The sequence below is a fragment of the Cheilinus undulatus genome, linkage group 20, assembly GCF_018320785.1.
Source record: "Cheilinus undulatus linkage group 20, ASM1832078v1, whole genome shotgun sequence".
Lineage (NCBI taxonomy): Eukaryota > Metazoa > Chordata > Actinopteri > Labriformes > Labridae > Cheilinus > Cheilinus undulatus.
The window spans coordinates 37,998,079-38,022,775 of record NC_054884.1 but is presented as its reverse complement, the minus strand read 5'-3'; the positions used below and the strand labels follow the sequence as shown (position 1 = coordinate 38,022,775).

General features: G+C 41.0%; 1 protein-coding gene across 2 annotated transcripts in view; it reads right to left on the bottom strand.

The window, feature by feature from the left end:
* Positions 1–24,697, bottom strand: part of aatkb (apoptosis-associated tyrosine kinase b) — a 130,565-nt gene that overhangs the window by 51,463 nt on the left and 54,405 nt on the right. For both annotated transcript variants that reach the window (XM_041815224.1, XM_041815223.1), the window contains exon 2: positions 10,743–10,876. In XM_041815224.1, coding sequence (XP_041671158.1) covers positions 10,743–10,787 — 45 coding nt within the window. In that variant the 5' untranslated portion in view covers positions 10,788–10,876. The remainder of the gene's footprint in view (positions 1–10,742; positions 10,877–24,697) is intronic.

The following is a 24,697-nucleotide window of genomic DNA, read 5'->3' as shown; positions in this document are numbered from 1 at the left end:
ATGCATGAGTGTGAGTCAGTGCTCCAAGTATCTGGTGGTCGGTGGAGGAGAAAAGGCCGGCTTATTTCAGCCATAGTCGTGTTGAAAAAGTCTGTGATTGAATCGTTGTGTGGGTCAGACTGTTACACTATGATGCCCTAGTTAAGACTTTCATGCCTTCATTGCACATGTGGATATCACAGATAGTAGTATGCATGTTTAAAAATCCTAAATAAAAGCAACTATAAGGTTTTTTATGGCTACATTGAAGCAGTTGTCTCTTCTTCTGCCCTAGAATCATCGTATTAAATCCTAATGTGATCTCCACTGCAGAGGAGACCTCCTGTCCTCTGAAGGTATGTGAAACTAAAGAACCCTTATTCTGTCAGAACGAGTTAGGGAACATCAGCTCATTTAATTTCTGTAGAAATCCAACATTATACATGCCTTTAAGTCACCTTTCCTCTGTGCCATGGCGCTCCTATGATTCATGGTCCTGCACACTCCAAAGTGTCCAATTTGCATGTGGGACTCTCCAGCATATTCATTTATGTTGAATCATTACGGAGGCAATTAACTTAATTCAAGAGGAAATTGCAGAAACGTTTATGCTGCTGTGACACCGAAGTGAACCGCGTGATTAAGGCTGTCGGATGAGTTTCCTGACAGAGTGGAAGACATGAAAGATTGTTTTAATAATGAAGCATGATCGCCCGCGGGTGCATTTCCATCATCTCTTTTTGTTCTCCCTGCACCCACAGCCCTTCTCTTTCTATTTTAAATTCTCGCTCCGCTTTGAAGACATTGTAGAAACACAGGGCTGCTCTGACTACAGAAGTGTTTGTGATGATGTTACATAACGTCCTGTTTGCTTTTCGAAAAGCTGCAAGTGTCTAAGCGGGCATCTTCACTTGTCCAAGGCTGCGTGGAAGGAGTCTTCATCTAAGGAACATATACTGCATCCTCAGCGCGTTGGACCACCCAGCTGGGATGTGTCAGGGTGTGTCCGAGTGAGGGGCCAGGGTGGGAGGAGGGGGAGAAAGGGCGTGAGGAAGGGCATACCCATGAGCCCACGGTGCATCCGGCCTCAGGGCCCCATCTGGAATTAGACACGGCCTCTCCCAGAGCAGGAAGAGGGGATTTCAGGGAGAAAAAAAAACACTCGGAGAGGAGAGAAAAGCTCTCTGTGTTTAACAGACAGGGATGGAAAAATCAACTTCCTCCAAACATCCTCACTGCTCTAAGTTTTGCATTCAGCTGTTATTTTTGCGAGCAAAGAGAAATTCTGATTTTTGAAACATTTTAGAAAACATGTTAGAGCTTTCTTTGACAAAGACGGATGAAAAGGCTGCTATTTCCTGTGCTTGGTCGAGGACTTTTCCTTTATAAAACCTCAGGTTTTTATTGTTACTAGGGCTGTGAGCGTTGATGAATTATCTGTAACCATAACCCACTCATTATAGTTTTAAAATGCTTTAATCATCTTGTTCCTTAAAGGGATATTTCAACTTTATAAAGGTGGGTTGTATGAGGTACAAGGCGATAGTAGTGCCATTAGCCTCCAGAGGATTTGAGAGTGTGTTGCTCCTTTAATAATAAAGCCCTTTGAGAAGCTAGGCTATATAGCACCAAAGATGGGTATAATTTATGATGTAATTGAGAGGGTTAAGCTAAAGAAATGGGCCAAAAATACTGGCTCAATTGTTCACTATATAAAGCATTTAATTTTTCACCCAGAAAGCCGCTGTGCTTGGAAATATTCTGTAACATGATCGTCGGCTACTGTGCTTGTTTGGGCACCAATAATGTTTTCTATGAAGTAGAAGCATGTAGATGTTAACATTTCACATAAATGTTCTGAGTGGTTTGTATTGTCAAAAGAAAAGTATGAAGAAAATGGTAAAATAGCCGTGAACCTCTAAGGGTTAAATCTAAGAGGGCCCAGGATGGAGCCTTGGGGGACTCCACATGCAGTATTTGTCTGCTCAGATTTAAAAGTTACCTATTTATAAAAAAAGTATCTGTCCTTTAAGTATGATGCAAACCAATCTAGTGCTGCACCAGAAAGTCCCACCCAGTTTTCAGCAGGTCGAGTACCATGTTGTGGTCGGCTGTGTTGATTGCAGCACTGAGATCCAATGAAACTAAAACTGAAGTTACAATACAATACAAGAACTTCAGTTATCCCCGAAGGGAAATTCAATCACCTGGGAGTCTCATCTGTTAACTTTAGAATTATAAAGTCTAATAGCTGATGGTATGAAAGATTTTCTAAATCTTTCTGTCCTGCAGCGCAGGGATAGGAGCCGTCCACCGTTGTTTCTTTGCTCACTGAGGGAGATATGAAGTGGATGATCCATGTTTCTCAGAATGGCCTCCACCTTGCTCAGTGCGCGGCTCTCCACCTCATCCTCCAATAAGTTCAATTTGATTCCGACCACAGAGCCAGCTTTTTTAACCAGTTTGTTCAGATGCCTTGCATCCTTGTGTTTTATACTGCCTCCCCAGCAGACTGCAGCATAAAACACAACACTTGCCACCACAGACTGATAAAACATCTGCAGCATCTTACTGCAGATGTCTATTGATTGGAGTCTTCTGAGGCAAAAGAGGCGGCTCTGCCCCTTCTTGTAGATGAAGTCTACGTTTTTAGACCAGTCCAACTTATTATCCAGGTGTACACCTAAATATTTATACGATGTCACCACCTCGATGTCCACGCCACAAGTGTTCACTGGCTGAAGAGAGGGTTTGGATCTGCGGAAATCTATGATCATTTCCTTTGTCTTTGAGGTGTTGAGTAGGAGGCTGTTTTTGTGACTCGTCACTGAAGGCACTTATCAGATCCCTGTATTCAGCTTCATGTCCATTTCTGATACATGCCACGATAGCAGTGTCATCAGAGTATTTCTGAATGTGGCAGGACTCAGTGCTGTATTTGAAGTCTGATGTATACAGTGTGAACAGGAATGGAGCCAGGACTGTTCCTTGTGGAGCCCCTGTACTGCTCATTAATGTCCCAGAAACACAGTTCCCCAGCCTGACAAACTGTGGCCTTCCTGTCAGGTAATCTGTGATCCAAGAAACACAGGAAGGATCCACTCCCATCTCCGCGAGCTTGTCTTTGAGTATGGTGGGTTGGATGGAGTTGAATGTGTTTGAAAAATCAAAGAACACGATTCTCACATAAACTCCAGGTTCCTCCAGATGAGACAGGGCACGGTGAAGCACGAAGATCATGGCATCATCCACTCCGATGTGTTCTTTGTAACTGCAAAAAGTTCTGCCACAACCTGTGTTTAAGCATTAAAAACTTTGACCAGAGCGATCAGTCCTGTGCTGTTGTTTCATTTTACACAGAGAATAAAACCAAACTCACATTAACCTGGGACACTGGGCATTAAAGAGTCATTTTGTACATGCACTATTTCTTAATGTATAATTGTGTTTAACAGTGTATGTGACGGAATAAGCTATCGCCTGGCTCCATGGATGTGAAGAGAACAATAGGGACTGGTAATCAGGAATGATATAACATATCAGGAGCGTTAGCATTGTTAGCAAGGTTTCTGTTAGCAATGTTTCTGTTAGCATGGTTTCTGTTAGCAATGTTTCTGTTAGCATGGTTTCTGTTAACAATGTTTCTGTTAGCATGGTTTCTGTTAGCAATGTTTCTGTTAGCATGGTTTCTGATAGCATGGTTTCTGATAGCATGGTTTCTGATAGCATTGTTTCTGTTAGCATGGTTTCTGTTAGCATGGTTTCTGATAGCATGGTTTCTGTTAGCATGGTTTCTGTTAGCAAGCTTCCTGTAAACATGTTTTTTTTGTTAGCAATGTTTATGCTAGCATTGTTTCTGTTAGCATGGTTTCTGTTAGCAAGCTTCCTGTAAACATGTTTTTTTTGTTAGCAATGTTTATGCTAGCATTGTTTCTGTTAGCATGGTTCGTGTTAGCAAGCTTCCTGTAAACATGTTTTTTTTGTTAGCAATGTTTATGCTAGCATTGTTTCTGATAGCATGGTTTCTGTTAGCATGGTTTCTGATAGCAAGGTTTCTGTAAGCATGTTTTTTTTGTTAGCAATGTTTATGCTAGCATTGTTTCTGTTTGCATGGTTTCTGTTAGCAAGCTTCCTGTAAACATGTTTTTTTTGTTAGCAATGTTTATGCTAGCATTGTTCCTGTTAGCATGGTTCCTGTTAGCATGGTTCGTGTTAGCATGGTTCCTGTTAGCATGGTTCCTGTTAGCATGGTTCCTGTTAGCATGGTTCCTGTTAGCATGGTTTGTGTTAGCATGGTTCGTGTTAGCATGGTTCCTGTTAGCATGGTTCCTGTTAGCATGGTTTGTGTTAGCATGGTTTGTGTTAGCATGGTTCCTGTTAGCATGGTTCCTGTTAGCATGGTTCCTGTTAGCATGGTTCTCTGGAGAGAAAAATATTGGGTTTGTGGGATTACATGTCAGTCTGGTAAATGATGACACAACGATAGGGAGCAAACGCTCTCCTGTTGGTAAACTTTGATGAGAAAGTCTTGTTCAATCATTGCTGAGTGTCATTTTTAACTCTCATTTCCAGCCCTAACGTTTGACCACGGGTTTGTAGTCTGATCTAGTCTTCAGTGATGGTTTCAGACCATCGACATTATAAAACACACCTGTTTGACTTCATTTGATTTTAAATAAACACTCTGGGAAAATAACTGATTTACATCGTCAGTGTAGACTAAAACATTAGTGCACTGAAATGCCAAATTATTTGATTTTTTAAAAATGCAATTAAAAATACAACACATTGATAATAGAAATTAATCAAAATGTAGTTTAATTTAAGTAAGAATTTAATTTTAAAAAGACTGTTTGAAATAATAGTTTGAACACTTCAGGTTTCAGATGAAATATTCTGGATTATAGCATCAGTGAGCTGTTGAGTGGCTGATGTTTCATGCTTGAGACGGCACTAAACCTTCTGTTTTCTCTTTTCCAGTCTTCATGCTGAGTTAAACTAACCAGCTGCAGGCTGTAGTTTTATAGGGCCGTGCATTCTTCTTGTTTCTATCTTTTATGTAACTCTCAACAAGAACACAACAGGCGTATATCATGAATTTTCTATGCTCCTTTTACAAACACAAAAATAATAAAATAGTCATTTGTTGGATCCCTTATTGAATGAAACTGCCAAAAGGGCCAGAATCATTTTAAAATGAATTTCCAGACCTTTAACCCTAAAACAAGTCCAGTCCACATGGGTACCAGTCTGGAGGGGGATGAAGCAGTTTCCAATTCCATCCAAGTATTTTCCTGTAGGGTAAATAGATCTTCTCTTTTTTGCCACCAGAGTTAAAGCAAAAACACAGATGAAAATCTGCTGGAGTAAAACTTTAATCACCAACTTCTTATGTTTCTATTCAGCCACCATCACACGACTCTAGCATTGGAAAGAACTAAGAAACCACAAATGGTAATTTGGAATGAAATGTTGGTTTAGTTTTAAATATAACGCACACAAAGTGTGAACATAAACTAAAAGACAGACTGTCACAAGAGTTTACTGCACAGTCAAACACTGTTGATATGATTCTCTGTGTTTATTTTGTTTTTGTGTTGGAAAGGTCACTCTCTCTCTTTCTCTCACTGCAGGCTGATTGGTGAGGGCAGGAGCACTGAGCAGTCACAGCTACAGCTTGTTGGCACATTGGTCAATCAAGATCTCCTTTTTACCACCTCACACTTCCCTCCAGATACCAGAGTTTACCACAGCTTTCAGTGTGGTAACACGGCACCTCTCTAACCTTTAGAGGGAATGATTTTTACAAGTGATTTTTTTGTTGTCTTACCCATTTTTCCCCTCTTTTGCAGCGCTTCTGTCTCTCTGTCAGTGCTTCTGCCAACCACCAGCCAGTACACGAGCAACCATCTGCTCTGTTGTTGTGAAATAAACTCCTTTAACCCTTAAGTTTGCTTGGGGTCAAAGCCTGGTGCAGGAACTGTGGAACATGGAGGGCTGGTCCAGTTTGGGTCTGATCGAGGTATGTACATAAATGAGGAGAAAAAAGTCTGCCTCTGCATTCCAACTTTTAAAAAATTACATATCTAGATTAAGATGTTGACATGAATTTTGAAAATTCAGTTTTAGTCTGATTAACAGAATAATTCGACTTTGTCTACCTGCATGCAACCCCACCCTACATCTGTTAGATCAGAGTTAATTTTATCGATAATGTGAAGTCTGACATAGACAATAATTACATATAAGGGTCTGTATCCATAGCTGGCTTCTTTTTGCACTGGCAGCTCTCAGGACCTCAATTCTAGAACTTCTCGCCAGCGCTACGTGCTTCATATTTCCATATTTCAAAGAAATGTCACGCTGAAGACAAGCTGACAGTGTAAAGGAATCCTGTCCTGACACAGGCAGCAGCTGCAGACCTGAAAACTACCCTCGAAAAAAGACAAAGAAAGACAAGTCAGACCGGTTTCTCTTCCGCTATTGTCAGAAGTCCCGCCTCTTCTTAATTTTGATTGGCAAGGGAGAAGTGACATTGACGAGCACAGCACTGTTCCAAAAGCTGAACTGATTTCAACGGAGAGCGCTTAAAGCGTGGCAACAAAAACAGCTGACGCTGAGAGCGCTTAGAGAGCCGGGCCCTAAAAGTGTCACCTGTAGGTTGTTTATACTGTACGTCAGGGATGTCAAACTTAAGGCCCGGGGGCCAAATCCGGCCCGTGGTACAATTATACCCGGACCACAAGATCATACCACATTTTAACTATAACTGGCCCACCCTTATGAGGTCTGCACATTTCCTCCAGCATAAAAATGTAAACCAAACCTTGATGATTAAAAATATCCTTAAGAGTCAAGAGTAAAAACAATTAAATAAAATTAATTTGTGTTTTCAATTCCAATTTTCAATTTTGCACCTTACAATTACAACTTAAACTTAGGATTTCGAATTTTTATTTTGACCTTTTCAATAATTAATATTGGCCTTTTAAACTCACAATTTTTAATTTCACCTCATATTTTACATTTTAAATTCACTAATATTCATATTTTGATCTTTAAAACTCATGATTTTGAATTGTATATCATATTTTGGCCTTTTATACTCACAACTCTTAATTTCATATTCTCATATTTCACCTATTAAATTCTCTGCTGTAAATTTTATCTCAGTTTTTGAGCTTCAAACCTCTTGATTTTGAATTGTATCTCATATTCTGAGCTTTAAAACTCATGATTTTGACTTTTATCTTAAATTTTGGCCATTTAAACTCACAACTTCACTCTTGAAAATGAGGTTGACAGTCTTTGGTTAAATGTTGACCCTGTTTGGTTCAGTCCGGCCCTTAAGGTTAGACCTAAATCCCGATTCTGGCCCCTGCTGGGATTGAGTTTGACACCCCTGGTGTTAGAATATCTGTGATGACATATTTGCTAGCAGGCGTTTCTCTCAAATCTAAAAACCTGAGGTGTGTCTGTGTTTCGTGGCTGTGGACAAATATGCACACCAGCACTAGAATAACCTGAGAGCCATTCCTGCTGACCGAGGAGAGCCGTGATGAAAATGCTCTCTATATGACGTGACCTGGTTTATGCGGCCTGACAGCTGCTTGGTTCAATGCGCCAAGAAAAACAACAACATGCCAGAGAAAAGCAAAGAGGAGGAGAGTGAGGGGATATGAATGTAAATACTGTAAATACTTTAAAAATCTGCCTTGCAAATGTGCTGTGGGAAGAAGGAAATGCTTTCAAGATGTTCTGTTTGTCCTCACAGACTCATGTTTGGAGGAGAAAGACTATGGATGTTTGTTTACGAGAAAACTCCACAAGGAAATAAGTTTAAACTCAACGGAGGTGAATCATCTATAGAAACAAGACCTTTCTAAGTCCCAGTAAACATGTAGAGTCACACAGATGGATACCAGTGTTTTATACGTTTAGGCATAGTTCCTCTCCCCCTCTCCCTGCTCCATTTTCCCCGATGCCTCGACCCATTTCAGCCTGCTGCTCAGAAATGGGGTCTGAATAAATGACAATATGGTCATGAAGAGCTGCAGGCCTCCCTCTGTTCATAAACGCAGTCTGCAGCAGTGGCGCCGCCAGCCGTGAGTCTACAGGAACTGTGTGTGCATTTTTTTACTGACATATTTTTCCCAGGAAAACTAGACCGTGACAAAAGCACTTCCTGTCTTTAGGTCTTTAACATTTCTCTTCTCTGTTAGGCTTCTTCAGTCTCTGACTGTCCACTGCCGACATCGCCGCATATGAAGGCGTGTGACTGATAAACTAGTACGAGTAACTATAAAAGGTTGAGACAGTAAATCCACATGAGGCCCAGTGATCTAGACCTTTGACCTTCAAAATTTAACCAGTTAATCCTCACGCCACAGTGAACATTTGTGTAAACTCTGAGGAAAATCCATCAAAGGGGTCTAAAGCTATAAGGTTCACAAAACTGGCCTGATGCTGATCGCACAAAGGAAAGATAAAGAAATATGAAATCTGACTAGAATGGCCGTCTGGTGGTTAGGCCTCTGTGAAGTTTCCAACAGCCAGGCATTAAAGCACAGAGGTGGGCCAAGAAGACCAGCTGGGATAGGCAAGGCCTGACCATGAAGTTTAAGGACCTTGACCTTTGACCTTCACATTTTCAATGGGAATCTATCAAAGCAGGCCAACATACAGATGCACATATGGACAAAGAACCCAAAAACCTCACGTCTCTGGTCTCAGCCTGTGCATCAGCATTAAAGCAAAGAAAAATTTAATCCAAACATAAGGCATGAAGCATGTCTTTAAACGTCTGGAAAAAGCAGACCGCCCCCACAAGGCCTTTTGTAACACAGTAATGAAACACTTACCAAACAGATACGTCCTGCTCTATCCTTCGCTGCTGCTTTCTTCCCCCTCTCACTCCAAACTATCAGGATCAGACTCTGGGTCTAACTCGTACGGACGTATATCAAAATTCGCCATATTTCATTTCATTTCATTAAAAGTTTACAAGTACTAGCATAGCGAATTAGCCACATTGGAGGGGGCGGGCACAAAACATTGAGTCCTGCCGCCGGCCAGCCTCTGGAAAATCGGCCAGTCGGAGGAAAGCAGGTCCGTGGGTGGGGTGGGGGGTTTAAAGAGACAGCAGCGAAAACGAAGCGTTTCAGACGGAGGTTAAGATAAGGGTTTTTCAGGACGCCAGTATGAGAAACATGAGGAGTTTTTTGAGCTGTAAACCATGTGAAGCTACTACCATGGTATCAGAGAGATGGTGTAAAGCCTTGAAAAAAAGGCATAACACCCCCACTTTCATTGTTTCACTGTTAAACCCCTTAAAAAGGCCTATGCATGCCTTTCTGATCAAAATATCTTTGTATAAACTACTTAATAACTGCGTTGTCATGGTTTTAGTCAATATTTGCAAATCTAATTTTGGCAGCCTCAGAGGAGACAAAGCCTCTCGCCCTCCTAAGATCTTTGGAGCCCACACTAGGGGGGTGCTGGACCCCAGGTTGGGAACCAATGCTCTAGAGTGCCTTGTACAGGTGTAATAGTGTCCTCTAGGGTGCCCTTCCAGTGGTCAAAATAAGATAAAGTGCCCTCTAGGATGCTTATCCAGAGGACAAGATGTGATTAATTGCCCTCTTGGGAGACCCTCTTGTCAATAACACATGATAAAGTGCCCTCAAGCGGCTCTTATACTGGATCAAACTGGAGAAAGGGCCACTGGTTTGCCCTTCTAGAGAACAGATGTGATCAAACGCCCTCTGGGTGCCCTTCCAATGAACAAAAGGTGCCCTTCAAGTGGTCAAGCACTGTAAAGTGACCTCTAGATGGCCCTTCCAGTCAACAAAACATGATAAAGTATCCTCAAGGGTCCATTCGGTCGACAAAGCATGGTTTAATGCCCTGCAGGGTGGCCTCTAAATGGACATAATGTGATAAAGTACCCTTAAGAGAGCCCTTCTTTCCTTGTCAACAAAATACCTGCCCTCCTTGGGCATTTTACTGGACCACACTTGGCAAAGTGCTCTCCTGGGTGCCCTTCAGTAGTTAAATATTCTTACAGCTGTAGACGGAGCCTCACTGTATGCAGCAGATGCCCTTGTGTTAATTTAGTCCCTCAAAGATCCCAACCAGTCTTCAACACCTGTTGTAACTTTAACCCAGATGCACCCAACTGTAAGGCACCAGATAACACAGTCACTTGGTGAACAGTAACACCGGTCACATTCAAGCTCAATATGCACTTTTACTTCACGCTCGGCTCTAAAAGTTGAATTATTCTGCAGTTTACTGCCACCAGTATTCAGCTGGCCATTATCTAAAGACTGAGCTTAATCTGAGGTTTCCTGTAGGATGGGTCGCAGCAGTGTGATGGTTTCTCTCTCTTTTACTCTGCGATCGTATACAAGCCCGGAGAACCTGGAAGATAAAGGTGTTCTACATGCACAGGAATGCTTCTTGTGTTAATTCTGCAGCACCTTTATCCGCTTTCCCATCTCTGTCCCTCTAGTATGTTTGGAGCAGAGATGGCTGCAGACCTTGTGTTCTGAATGTAATAGATATCTGATGATTGCTTCATGCTAAGTCTGTCTGCAGTGACACTTAAAGGTGCAGAAATCCAGAGAGCGAACCTCTATGTCAGACTTCATAAAAGCTTTATATGATTTAATGAGTGGGAGGATCAGAGGCCAGGATTTTCGTCACGCCTCATATATTTTTCATGTTTCACGTGGAGGCTGATGGTCGGAGAGGAGGCCCACCTTGAAGCCCAGTTTGCCCTTCTTGCAGCAGAGGCAGGCCAGCATGAGGAAGACGAAGGTGAAGAGGCACGAGAAGGAGACGGCCACCACAGCCAGGGATGACGACCAGGACAGCTCACTCAGCGGAGCGCCATCTGCAGGACGAGAAAAACAGGATATCAGCTGAGGCATGAAGGACTGTTTGGTTTCATGAATGCATTTTAAATGAGGAGACCCTCCCTCCTATCTTTTCTTCTGGAGAGCTCACATTTCCAGTCAGACTCATTCCCATGTTTGATTTATAGCTCGCCATCGTGTTTCTGCTCTAAATGAAACGGGCAGAGGCATTACAGGCCACTACACAGCGAACAACATCTCAGAAAAGCAGGCCAATTGCTGCACATGCTCATTTATCACCTTCTCCTAGCAACAGAGGAAGGTCTGCTGCACCAAATGGCTTTTCATAACATTTTCATAAAACAGCACAGAGGGAGGATGAATTTACTTCACTTCATTTACTTTACAGGCAAAAGCAGACGAGGAATTGTTTGTGTCTTTTCTGCCACACAACAACATTCAGACTTTCTGTTTTACATGTTAATATCCTCCTACAGCTCTACAGAAAAGGTGATCAGTGCAGATATACCGCCACTAGATTCAAGATTCCTTTACTTCTCCTTTACTGTTGTTACACAAATGTGAGACAGGAATATTAACATGTGTCAGTCTTATAAATCCTTACGGATAAACCCAGTCTACATGTTTACATGTAGACAGGGCCGCCCATAAACGGAGAGCATCCTGCGGCCCATGGAGGTCAGCGGGTTCATGGTCAATAGTAGAGTTAAACTGTGATAACCATGTTTAATTTTAACCTGAATATTAACTACTCCTATCAAAGCAACAAAATGAGTTTTATCTGTTCATATGTAGCCTTTGTCAAAATGTTAACCCTTTCTAAAAATAGAATTTTATTGGTAATGTTAACAATGTGGATGGGAACACTGATATAAATGATTAGAAAAGTCATGCCAAAGTCAGAGCAAATCCATGATGGTCACAAACACGCCTGAAAATAAAGTAAACAGAGACAACTTTGATGGAAAAGAATTCAAGAAATGTAAAAAGAGAGATAAAAGTGGCAAAAATGGGCAAAAAGAGGTCAAAATGTTTTAAAAAGAAGTTGTCAAAATTGAGTAAGAGCAGTAACAATGGTCTAAAATTGGCAAAAGTGGTTAAAGCAGCAACATGTGGTGTAAAGTGGCAAAAGGGGTAAAAATCAACAAAAAAAAGGGCTAAAACTGGCAAAAATGTGAGAAAATGAAGGCAAACAGAAGAGAAATGTTTTGTAAGTGGAAAAAATTGGACAAAAAGCAGCAAAAAACGAAGTTGCCAAAATGGATAAAAATTTGGAAAAAAGTATCTAAAAATGTAAAAAAAAAAAAAAAAAAAGTGGTGAAAACCAGCAGCAATTTGGTTTACAGTGGCAAAAAAGGGAAAAAATGAGTAAAAAGCAACAAAAAAACAGCTGGAAGTGGTAAAACGGTGGGAATTAAAGGCAAAATGCAGCAAAAAATGGTTTGTGTGGGGGAAAAATTGGTGAAAAGTAGGGCTGAATGATTTTGGAAAGTCATCTATTTGTGATCTTTTTTTCCTAATATTGCAACTGGGATTTGATATTTAAATATTCCCTAACATTCAGATATTCCTAAACAAGGGCTGAACAATTCTTTAAAAGTGTCTAATTCTGATGATTTTTTACTCGTTTTGCAAATTGACAATGAATTATTGCACTAGAGGATTTTTGTCATTCTTATACTGAATAAAAAGAGTACAAAATGAAGAATTTTTTGGACACTATTCTAAGACAAAATAAATGGCACTTGAATGATTGCATGAAATGTCATGCATAACATCCCTGCTGCAAAAATAAGTTAAAGACTGGTATTTTGACTGAAATTTTAGGTCCAAGAAATATTGCGCCTTTTGCGATTTGAAAATTGCAGCAGGCTGTATTGCGATTAAATCTAATTTTCAATTAATTGCCCAGCCCTAGTGTCCACAAATTAGGTTGCCAAAATGGATAAAAATCAGCAAAAGTGTTCCAAAATTGGCAAAAAAAAAAAAAAAAAAAAAATTGGTGAAAAGTGGCAGTGGCAATAGAGGGAAATAAAAGAGTAAAAGCACCAAAAAAACTTTGCTATAAGTGGCAAAAAGGTGGGAAATAGAGGCAAAATGCAGCAAAAATGTTCTAAAATTTGCACAAAAAAGGGTGAAAAGCAGCAACAATCAGTTTAAAGTGGCAAAAGACTGGCAATGAAGGATTAAAAGCAGTATAAATGAACTGAAAGTGTCAAAAAGTGTCAAAGAATGATAAAAGAGGTAAAAACAGTGGGATAAAAGTGATTAAAAAGTGGGAAAATAAAAGCAAAAAAGCAGCAAAAATGGTTTGAAGTAGTTAAAAGAAGATAAACGTCAAGAGGCAGAAAGGGGTAAAGAAGCCAAACCGGGTGAAAAGTAGGCATGCGTGCAGTTAAGCGGTTAAATTAGTTTATCAAATCAGCCAGTGAAAGATTTACGAGTCAGTTAAACTAACATCCTTTCTAAAAAAAATCCACAGGCTTGAAATCTTGCTCTTTTGCCCTTTTAAACTGCAATGGACCTCCCGCCACTAGAGGCCGCTGTAGCTTCAGTTAATGGCCGCTGCCTTCCTGTGTGAGCTTTCCCACGACACTTCACCAGACGTAACTATGAGAAGCTTAGCGGTAGCTTAGCGGTTAGCGTTTGTTATGACAGTTTTTTAAGTAATAAATGGAAATAAAGCGGTATGAAGGCTGTCAAGGGTTGAACTCATGTTTAGATACTCAGCTGAAGTGAAAAGATGCCACACATTAAAGCACGATATTAATCTGCAAAGAGGAACAAAGGCTGGTGGAGCTAGCTGCTAATGTTAGCCACGCTGTAGAGAGTTTATCAGGCCCACAGCACACCCGCGAACGCAACGACCCTGGGAGGAATTGGACTGTTTTCTAGGGATTTTCTCCTCTTTAGACTAGTCAGTTAAATGAAATGATCGTTTAGCCGTATGGGGGAATAGAGGTTTAGGAACATCCTTAGTGAGAAGTGACATACATGGATGAAAAGCCTTCAAAGAAGAGTGGGGGCTGTTACAGCTTCAAAAGGCCTAGGTCTAGGAGTCCAACTGAAACCTTTGCAAAACCTGGCTCTGGTCTGGTACCTTCAATGTTAGGAGTGAAGTGGAACAGTCTGTGGTTGGGATGGGTGGGTCTGTAATGCTTCTGTGGGAGATCGCCTCACTGGGTGGGAGAGGAGTGCCTGCGATCCTTTCAGATGCCTTCATGGCTTTCAGTCTGAGTCATTACAGTTTCCATACCAAACAAGTGTGTGATTTTTCCCCAGTTCATTCTTATTCCCACCACTGTCTTACATAACTCCTAATTCTGACCATTTTTTTCTGAGTTCCTTGAAAAAGTTTTGCCAGATTTAGAAACTTCTTGCTCATGATTTGCACCAACAAGGCCCGTTTTAGTCACTTTTAATCACACATTTTATTTTAAATAACCGACTATATGATGAAACACGGTAGAAGTTCATTAGCATGCATCGTCTGGCGTCTATGGAGCAGTCTTCTCTTATTTATTTCTTATCTGGGTTTAAAGGTTCAGTGTTTATTTGGAGGAAACTCAGCTGTCAGCTCCAGCAGACATCAGACTCTTTCTCTCAGTTTGTCTGGAGAAATGAAAACAAAGGGAGCAGAACTCAAGGATCTAAAGATAGTTTTCATCTTACAACATTCTGTTTACTTCCAATGCACCAGTTTGATTTTTCTGCTGTCGGACAAGAAATGGAGGAAATTCTTGTCCATGTGCACACGTAGCATAAAGAATGAGAATAGACAAATGAGTTTGGGCAACATGAAAGCGGTGAATATTTTCTTCACAGCCATAATGGAAGAAATAAGGACAGTTTTTCTTATTAACACCTCATTCTGCTTTGTTTAGGTCACATATCTGAGACTGATACAACTCATTCAATACAAAATAGCATAAGTAATCAAGTATGACTTGTTTAATTCATTTCTCTGGCAATAAAAAATCCAAAATATCTCTTTTCCTCATTTTTCTCTATTAAAAAGTCAGATTTTTAATCTATGTGTAACTAATACAAACAGTGTATGGATTTTCTTTATAATAAGTGACATATTTATTCATTAACTTCTTAAAGGGGACATATTATGCAAAAATCACTTTTTTAGGTTTTTCTAACTAAAATATGTGCCCCTTATTTGTCCACAATCCCCTAAAGTACCAGAAAATTCAATTCCCTCCTCCCTTCTGTTTCTCCACCTTTCAGAAAATCTGTGCTGAAACAAGCCGTTCTCAGACTTTTCCCTCATGATGTCATGTGGGGAGTTAGCCCCGCCCCCAGGTTTTGTTGGCCCTCCCCACTTGGCAGAAAGTTCCACCCTCCTCTCCTGATCCTCTTCTCAGCCATAGGGGGCGGAGTCAGACAGCTCAGTAACATTTAAAGCCACAGACACAGAAGCAGCTCGCTCTGAGCAGGGCTGAAACAGAGGGGTTTAAAGACATGCAAAAATCCAATACTGGAGTGTTTATCAGCAAAAGACTTCACAGGCATGTTTTGGGGACTTCTGAGACTGATATAAACTTGTCTTAAAGGGGTAAAATATGTCCCTTTTAGATGTCCTGTTCAAGAAGTATTTTAAGACAGATCCTAAACCAACAAAAACAGCTTAATGAAGTCTGAATGTTGTTCCCATGGTTATCATAATTGTCTTTAGGCCCATTTATGTTCAACGTTAAATACGGATCCGGATACTGACAGAGTCTTCTCTCCGTGCTCTGCATTCATTTCGTCTGTAGTTCTGCACGTTTCCATAAAGCTTACGGATACGAGCCAAACGGAGCAGTACCAGCGGAAACCGTGGGGGCAGTGTTGCTGTCACAACCCGATACGTAGCTCTAGTGAGACACGAAGAAGAAATAACAATGGCGGAACTTTTTGAGGAAAAGTTGTACCAGTTGGTTAAAAACGCCGCCTCCTTTTTTGTCTTTTATGCAAGAGGTACATTATCAATACCTCCTCCACAGTCGCCATGTTTGTTTTTGAGTTTGTTGATGTCACAGAACAGCCTGCCATTGGTTGTTACAGCCGTAACAATGGGAATACTAACTCTGGATAGCGCTAGCTGCTAGCAGCAGATATACTCCAAGAAAGGACCCAACCTGAAAGACTTCTTTTCATATCTTAATGCATTTTTCCCCAATGACAAAAATGTTCATTCCCCAAAACTCCTATGAAGTTTACTGCTTAAAAGTGCAGCTGGATCTCTGGGTTGTCATGTGTGACTGCGTGACAGTGACAAATAGTTTGCACGGCTCACAGCTCGTGAAGGAGAGCAGCTCAGCAGATTCCTGCTCAGAGTGTCAGAGAGGGCAGGACAAACTGTTAGAAGAAATAAAGAACAAAAGACACCCTGAAGGACACTTTGGCGTCACACGTGCATAAAGATATCCAATAAACAGCTCCCATGTGCCTTGAATGCACCGTTCTCCCACTGCAATACATGATGCTTGCTGATTTACTTAAAAGACATGCAAATATGGTAACAGTGCAATATTAATGCAGTTTATTTCAAATATTTGCATATTCAGTTTCCTCCTCCTAGATTTCTCTGTTGACTTGTTTCCTCAGGCTCTATTTCTCTCTGTCTTCGTCGAGTCTCATTCTGAATCAGAGAAGCCAATTTTCAGACCTTGATACTTTAAATTATCCACCGTGTGTGCTGCATGCACGCCAGCCAATCTTAGACATAATATCTTGTTTCCAATTTACAGGGGGGGGGCTTTTTTGAGCAGCAGATGATTTATTTCTCTCATTCTGCGCTGAAAAAAAAAATGCAACGGTTACCACGGAAACAGATTGGACGGACAACCACGCAGGATTGCCTTCAGCTCTAAATCTCGCTGGCTGATTCCTGCCAACAACAGTGCCACCCAGCCTCGCAGAAACGCACAACAGAGTACACAATAAACACGGCAGCGTTGCTCCTGCTGCCAGTTTGTGCTGATCCTCTGAAAGCTGCTGCGGCTGGCTCAGGGAGACTATCAGGCTCTTAGAATAATTGGACAGAGTGTGAACACTGTTGTTTAAAAGGCCGGCTGGCAGAATGAACCAAGACAAGAGAAAATATTTTAAATAACATGCAAATTTAACAGTTAAATACGGGATTATCCGGCCAGCCCTGGGGCTTTTGGAACACAGAGTCTTGGTCTGAATTGTGTTGAAATTTTCCCTCCAGCGGCCTAAATAAACCAAGTCATCCGGTATCAGACTACATAAGACTGCAATATGATGCTACATGAAGCAGAGTGGGAGGAGGAGGTGGAAATCGCCAGCTTGCTAAATCGGTCAATAACCATTCTGTTCTTGAAGATTCAGATTTAATAACGCTTTATTTGTCAGGGGGGTAATTACAGTGAGCAGAGACGTTTTCAGGCTCTGTTGTGCTTTATTTAAAAGCCCCTCGCTCACGAATCCCCCCCACCCTGTTACAGCACGAGGGGGAGCGTGTGACCAGGGACGCAGCTCAGGATTAATATTTCAGGATCACATGCAGTCAGCATGAAAACAGAGCATTTAATCCAGCTTAATGTACACATTATCATGATGAGCACACACAATCACATCAGTGCAGAGCAGAAGGGAGAGTCAGACTTTCTGCTGGTGCAGACCTTTGAGTCGTGTGTATCGATCCTCTCTGGTTCAAAGCATCTTAAATCAGCCACCAGGAAGTCTCAGTCAAAACAACAAAAAATGAAGTCAAGCATACTGGGGGATCATGGGCAGGACTTTCTGCTAATGCACCCCCAATGAGGACAAACTGGAATGTATAGTTCCTTGTTTCATTAAAGGTGAATCACAAAAAAGCTATTCTATCATCATACTATCCAGAATGAGGCCAGCTCATATTCATCAGTGTTAAAACTCACACACAGTGTTAACTGGTCTAGGAGAGTGGTCTGGCTGCACACCACAGCTCTCAGATGGACCCTCTTGCAGACCACTACTGTGAGACACCACCTCTGTCAGGACAGAACTGATGTAATATGCCAGAACAATGGGTTTCTCAGTTTTTAAAATTCAGCTTTAATCATAAACAAAGTCTGGCAGTTACTTTTATGAAATAAGCACAAAACAAACATTAGAGACTAAATGTTTAATAAATAAAAAACAACAAAGGTCAGAGGTTAAGTCTCTTTAGCTCCTTTAGCTTTAGTTCATGCTAAAGTAGCTTTACTAGCTAATGTACTTAACAGTACAACATAAGCCAATGTAGCTACATTAACTCAAGAATTAGCAACGTGAGCTTAAGCTAATGCTAACTAGCTTAACTAGCTATTTAGTTACCAGTTCAACATAAGCCAATGTAGCTAGTTTAATTTTAGATTTAGGAATGTGGGCTTTCGTTAATGCTACAACATGAGCCAATGTAGCTACGTTAACTCAAGAATTAGCAATGTGAGATTAAGCTAATGCTAACTAGCTTAACTAGCTATTTAGTCAACAGTACATTGATATGGGTTTATTATTTGCCAAACTGTAAAAGGTGTGCAGTCTTCAGCCACCCTACCTATGTAGCTTTCATTGCTAGTGTAGCTTCATTAGCTTTAGCCTCGGCAACATTAGCTGCATTAGAATGTTTTCATAGAGGATTAGCTTTTTCCTGTTAGCAGACTGTTTACTCAGCTTTATTAAATGTTTTTCTTAATCAGGTTTTTAAGGTCAGGTTTTTATCTTTTTCCCTTTTGCACCCTAACCCTTAACATGACTGGAGGTTGAATCAGATTTTATTTTGAAAGTTTTAGCATCTATATTGGTCCTGACAGAGACGGCATCGCTACATTAGCTCTATGCTGAAAAGCAGAGAGAGGTTTATTTCAGCTACACCACCACATCCATCACAACAGCATGGCTTCACAATAAAGGATTCCAGCATCTATACGTAACGAATACATTTACGTAACACATCCTGTGCTTTCCTCTCGCCCTACATGTATACGTTAAAAAATACTCCATGGAACCAGTCGATGGAGGTTATCTAACAGAGGTAGGCTAAGTTACGTCTCCTCCTAAAACTCACCAAGTGATCCTAAAAAGGAAAGAATCTTCTCTCCCTCTCCACTTTTTCTAGTGTAGTACTCAGAGAGGTGTCGTGTAGGCAGCGCTGCGCTTTGAGTTGGCTTTAGAGGAGAAGAGGAGGAAACACACAAATATACTTTATGCTTGTGTTTTCTTCCCTGGCTGTGTAAAATCAATAGCATTGACTGCTAATCTAAATGAAACAGAGAGGATTCTCTCTCTTGTTAGCTGTAATGAGCCCTGAGTCACAGAGACAAATGTGTCCTGCTGAAGGTCGTTAGGTTCACGGGGACATGTTCATCCTCAGAGCGTCATTAAGCACACTCTTAACCAGCAAACACAACAGCACATTTACAGTAAAAACACAGGAAGCTTTTCTCCTCTCTCTCCTCTTGTTTGACGTTAGCGGCTCCAGTAGCGTAGCTCTCAGCTGCTCAGAGGAGGTTACCATTTTTAGCCTCCCGAGGCAGAGAGATGAAGCACATCCTGATGACTAAATGATGAGAAGGGAGCGAGCACGAGGAGAAGAAAGGAGGAGAAGAAGAAGGAGCGGCTGAGAAGCTGTGTACTCTGCAGCGTCTGCCCCAGGAGAATCTCCTCAGAAACTCTGAAGAGCAGCAGCTCGGAGCCTCACCAAGGGCAGACAGAGGCACAAACTGCAGGAAAGACTGAGCTGATCTGACAAGCTCACGTGTTTGTTCTGCATGTACGGAGTTAGAGCTGGCTGAAGAGGGGATATTTTTACAGTTTGAAGAGTTCGCTGCAGCAGATCTGTTCAGCTGATCTCCTCTGATACAGAAACCCTCGGCAGAATGACACACCGGCACCGCCTGCAGACTCTGCGCTGTTGGAATACCAAATTCAGTGTAGGTTGAAAGAAACTTCAGCGCTACTCAAGATAGAAGACAGGCTTAAAAAAGTTTGACATTTTGGGAACAAGTGCCTTTTTGTAACGGGTTTGGTGAGAAGATCAATCGCTCGCTCAAGTCACGACTCTCAATGTGGATCCAGAACCAGCAGGTGGTTAGCTTAGCTGGTTGCCTGACTACCTCACATCCACGACAGCGCTCTAATCAATCGATCAAACTAATCTATTAACTCCACAGGGGGCAATTTGTTTAAAGCAGCATGTACGAAGAACACAGTGACACACAAAAACAAGGAATCAATTCACAAGGGCAGAGGCTGGGAGGTCTCAGATGAATGTACATCCAAATGCTTTGTATTGCCAGAAAGACTGCAAAAAGACACGACAAAGTTGAAGACGGTGGATATACAAGAGTATGACCCACAGGTCTACATGAATGCATGACCCACAGCACAAATACATGGAAAACTGTGGTGCCATAGCAAGTAATGCTGCAAAAACAGCAACAAGAAAACACAAAAAACCCCACGATATAAATGCAAGTAATTACAACATATTACAAAAAGTACAACATTAACTATAAAAGCCTCAGCATGAATGCAAAAAAGCCAAAACAAAGACCTAAGAAGCCACAACAAGACTGCAACGACCCACAGCACAAACACCACCCAAGATGCCACAACACAACTCAGATATACAGTTGGAAGAAAAAGTATGTGAACCCTTTGGGATTACTGGGATTTCTGCATGAATTGGTCATAAAATGTGTTCTGATCTTCATCTAAGTCACAACAATAGACAAACACAGTCTGCTTAAACTAATACCGCACAAAACATGCTATGTTTTCATGTTTTTATTGAACAAAACATGTAAACACTCTCAGTGCAGGGTGTAAATTTTGCTATATTGTTGCCACTTTTAACCCAATTTTGGATACTTTGTGCCTCTTTAACTTGTATTTTTTTCCATTCTTTAACAACTTTAAACTACTTTACCTTCATGTTTTATCCCTGTGTGCCACTCTTTTATCCATTTTTGGCACTTTTCGTCTATTTTTTTCCACTTTTCATAACTTTTTTTGTACCATTTTGCCCACTTTTAACCAATTTTTGATAATTTTTGCACCTTTATTCCTCCTTTACCAATTTTCACCATATTTGAATCTTTTTTCACCACTTCTCCTGCCAATTTTTGTCCCTCTGTGCCACCCTACAACCCATTTTGCCACTCTCTAATCCTTTTTCACCACTGATTCTGGCCATTTTTGCCATTTTCTGCCAGTCTCAACCCACAAAGTAATCATTAATAATGGCTAAGAAGTGAATTTCTATAAAAACAGACCACATTTTCAATCATTCTAAAACTATTTCTACATTTGGTTTTTACATTTTTGTATAGCTTTTTATGGTGCATATTTTGTTTCATGTTTTTACTCCACAGACTGTACCAACTAACAGAAGTAGATCAAGATAACACTGTAGCCTGCACTACTGCCAGTTAAAAGTAGAAAAATCCTGGCCTTTATCTAACTTTTTATCTGTGCACCATCACACCCCTCATACTAAGAGTCATAAAAGCTGCTCTGTAATCTTAGCAAATGCTAAATATGGCTCATAGCTCTTTGCAGTTGCATTTCTTGTAAACATGTTCTTGTTTTTGCCTCCTGCAAATCTTTTTGGACGTGTCTGAAACCTTCTAGCCGTCACACAAAGAGCTAGAATAAAGAATAGGAGCTATGAAATAGCACTGATTAGGAAATAGGATTAAATAAACAAACTTTATTACAAGATTAAAGGATCTGTCTGCTCAGAGAGAGGCTCTATAAAGAATTTAGTGTTTGGATTACAGATCAACAACACCCTGAAAGCAACAGAGAAAATTAACTTTCAAAATATGTCAGGAGGAAGCCAGAAAACTTCTGCCTGCAGCAGGATCTAAAAAAGAGGATTAAGAATTCCACAACAGCCTTTTTAATGTTTTTTTGTGCTGAAACCTAACAAAAATGTAATTTATTCATAAAACTCAACTAATAATTGGTGATGGATTTAATATAAAGTTGAAAAGAGCTGAAGGCGAATGTTTTTAACTCCTTCCAGACGTCAGGCTGAGCTCAGAAAACCACCTGCTGCTTTCGGCTTCATCTGCAGGGAAATTAGAGAAACTCTCAGCATATTTACTAAACTGGAAAAATGCACTTCTATAATTCACAAAGACCTGCAGAAACAACTGATGGACAACGCTATGTGGACAAAAGTATCTGGCCACACCTGTTAATTACTGAGTTCAGGTGTTTCAATCACAGGTGGAGAAAATCAAGCACCTAGTCTCCATCTGAAAACTTCTGTGATGCCACATGAAGAGCTCAGTGACTCAAAGCGTGGTACTTTAAAGCAGGGGTTCTCAAAGGTGGGGTCGGGACCCCATTTGGGGTCATGAGACACTGAGAGGGGGTCTCCAGATGCCTTAAAAAACTAAGACCATTTTTGAATTACACTGTTGCCACTTTACACCAATTTTGCCTAATTGTAACCCATCTGTACCACTTTTTCCCAACAATTTTGACAATTTAACACATTTTTGCAACTTAAAACCCATTTTTTGTCCATTTTAAACCCTTTCCACCACCTTTTTTCTGCCTGTTTTTGCCACTTCTAAACCAAATCTTGCCACTGTCTGCCTATTGTTGGCTCTGTTGACACATTATTGCCATTATTATCCCTTTAACCACTTTGCACCAAATGTCCACCTACTTTTGCCACTTTAACACCATTTCAGGCACTTTTAAATCCCCTTTATCACTTAATATGCCTATTTTTTTGCCACTTTAACCCATTTTTGCAATTTTTTGGTTGTTCTTTGCCACTTTTATCTAATTTCTGGCATTTCCTCTTCCTGATTCTTTGCCTCTTAAGCCTAATGCTGCCTAATTTTTGCTAGTTTGACCAATTTCTGCCAATATCCCCACATTTTCTATGTCAGTTAATACTAACTGACCATTTTATATAGACTTTTCATCCCATTTCACAAAGTTTTCCAACCATTTTTGCCAGTTCAAAGCCATTTCAGCCACTTTTTAACTACTTTTTAAAACTATTTATGCCAATTTTGCCACTTTAACCTATTGTTGCCAATTTTTTTTTCCATTTTTATCTAACTTTTGCCACTTCTTACTATTTCTGCTACTTTAAAATTTAATTTCACCACCTTTCCCACCATTTTTTGCCATTATTAACCAATTTTAGTTATTTTTAACATATTTTAATTCTGTTTTAACAGAAAGATTTACAATTTGAAGAGGGCTACTTACTACACAAATAAATTAAAATGTGTTTCTTTGATAAGAGTGCTTATTATTCAGGTTAAATGTAAAATACCACAGTTTAACTTTACAATGGACCATGATTTTGCTGGCCCCCAGTTTGGCTGGGCCCAAGAAAGCTTTCTCATTTTCCCCCTAATGAGTGGCCATGTCTGCACCTGACCGTTCTTGAAGGTGCATGGCTGTGTTCAGCCATCTTCAGGTACGTTGAATTCTGGCAGAAGTGTCATTTTTTTCTTCTCTCTTGGGCTCCGGGGGGGGGGGGGGGGCTCTGCTATTCTTAGGTACATGTAGGGGGGCCTCCAAAGAAAAAAGGTTGGGAAACACCGCTCTATGTGGACAAAAGCCACACCTGTTAAAGATGGAATTCAGGTGTTTCAACCAGAGCAGTTCAGCTCAGTCACGCCCTTAGCCATGCAGTCCATTTCTTACATCTGTGATATGAAATGGGTCATTCTGAGGAGCTCAGTGACTTCAAGCATGGTACTGTGATGGATGCCACCTTTGAAATAAGAGAAATGTCATCCCTCCTGGATATTCCACAGTCAACTATAAGTGATGTTATTAGAAAGTGGAAGAGTTTAGGAACAACAGCAACTCAGCCATGAAGGAGAAGATCGGGCAAAATCATAGAGCGGCATCAACGACTGCTAAAGGCACATGGTGTGTAAGAGTCATGTCTCTAGATGGGTGAGTCTGGGTTTGGTGGGTCCTGGGAGAGCATTACAGCCTGACTGTGAAGTTTGGTGTAGGAGGGATCATGGTATGAGGCTGTTTTTTCAGGGTTTGGACTAGACCTCTTATCTCCAAGAAGGCCAATCTTAATGCTTCAGCATACCAAGACATTCTGGAAAATGCTCTGCTTCCAACTGTGTGGCAACAGTTTGAGGAAGGCCCTTTTCTGTTCCATGACTGTGCCCCTGTGCACAAAGAAGGACTTTAAAGACATGATTTGGAGGAACTTGACTGGCCTGCACAGAGCCCTGACCCTAAGCCCATCCAGCACCTTTGGGATGAACTGGAATGGAGATTGCGAGCCAGGCCTTATTGTGCCTCAGCTCATAAATGCTCGACAGAATGAATGGACACAAATCCCCACAGAAACACTTAAAAATGTTTTGGAAAGTCCTCCAGGATGTCATTGCATTGCTGTAATGGTCCATGCAGTGTCAATGCTTGTCTAGGAAGGCAGTAAGGCATATTAGCTCAGCTAGTTTTGTCACAGACAGAGTGAGCAGCCAAATGATGTGGACAAAGCTCCAGCAGTGCTGTGCTGGTTTGAGTCGCTCTACTTGTCAGAGAGACTCTGGCGTGTTTGGCAGGTTAAGATCAGAGCTGACGGACTGAAAAGAGCCCAAACTCTTCCTCTTGTTTACTTTTTATCCTGACATTCAGCCTGAATGTGACACAAACTCTGCAGCTGCTGCCTGCGCTGCCAAACAAAACAAACTCTTATTTGTGCATTGTGCTGAAGCTTTACAGGCAGCGATCAGCGATGAGTGTGTCACTATTGTCGAGCCTGCTGCATCCAGATAAGCCCGGTGTCCATTATGCAGCGCGCGGTGCTACAGCTCTGTTCTGGCTCTGCTCCTGTGTCTGCTGCT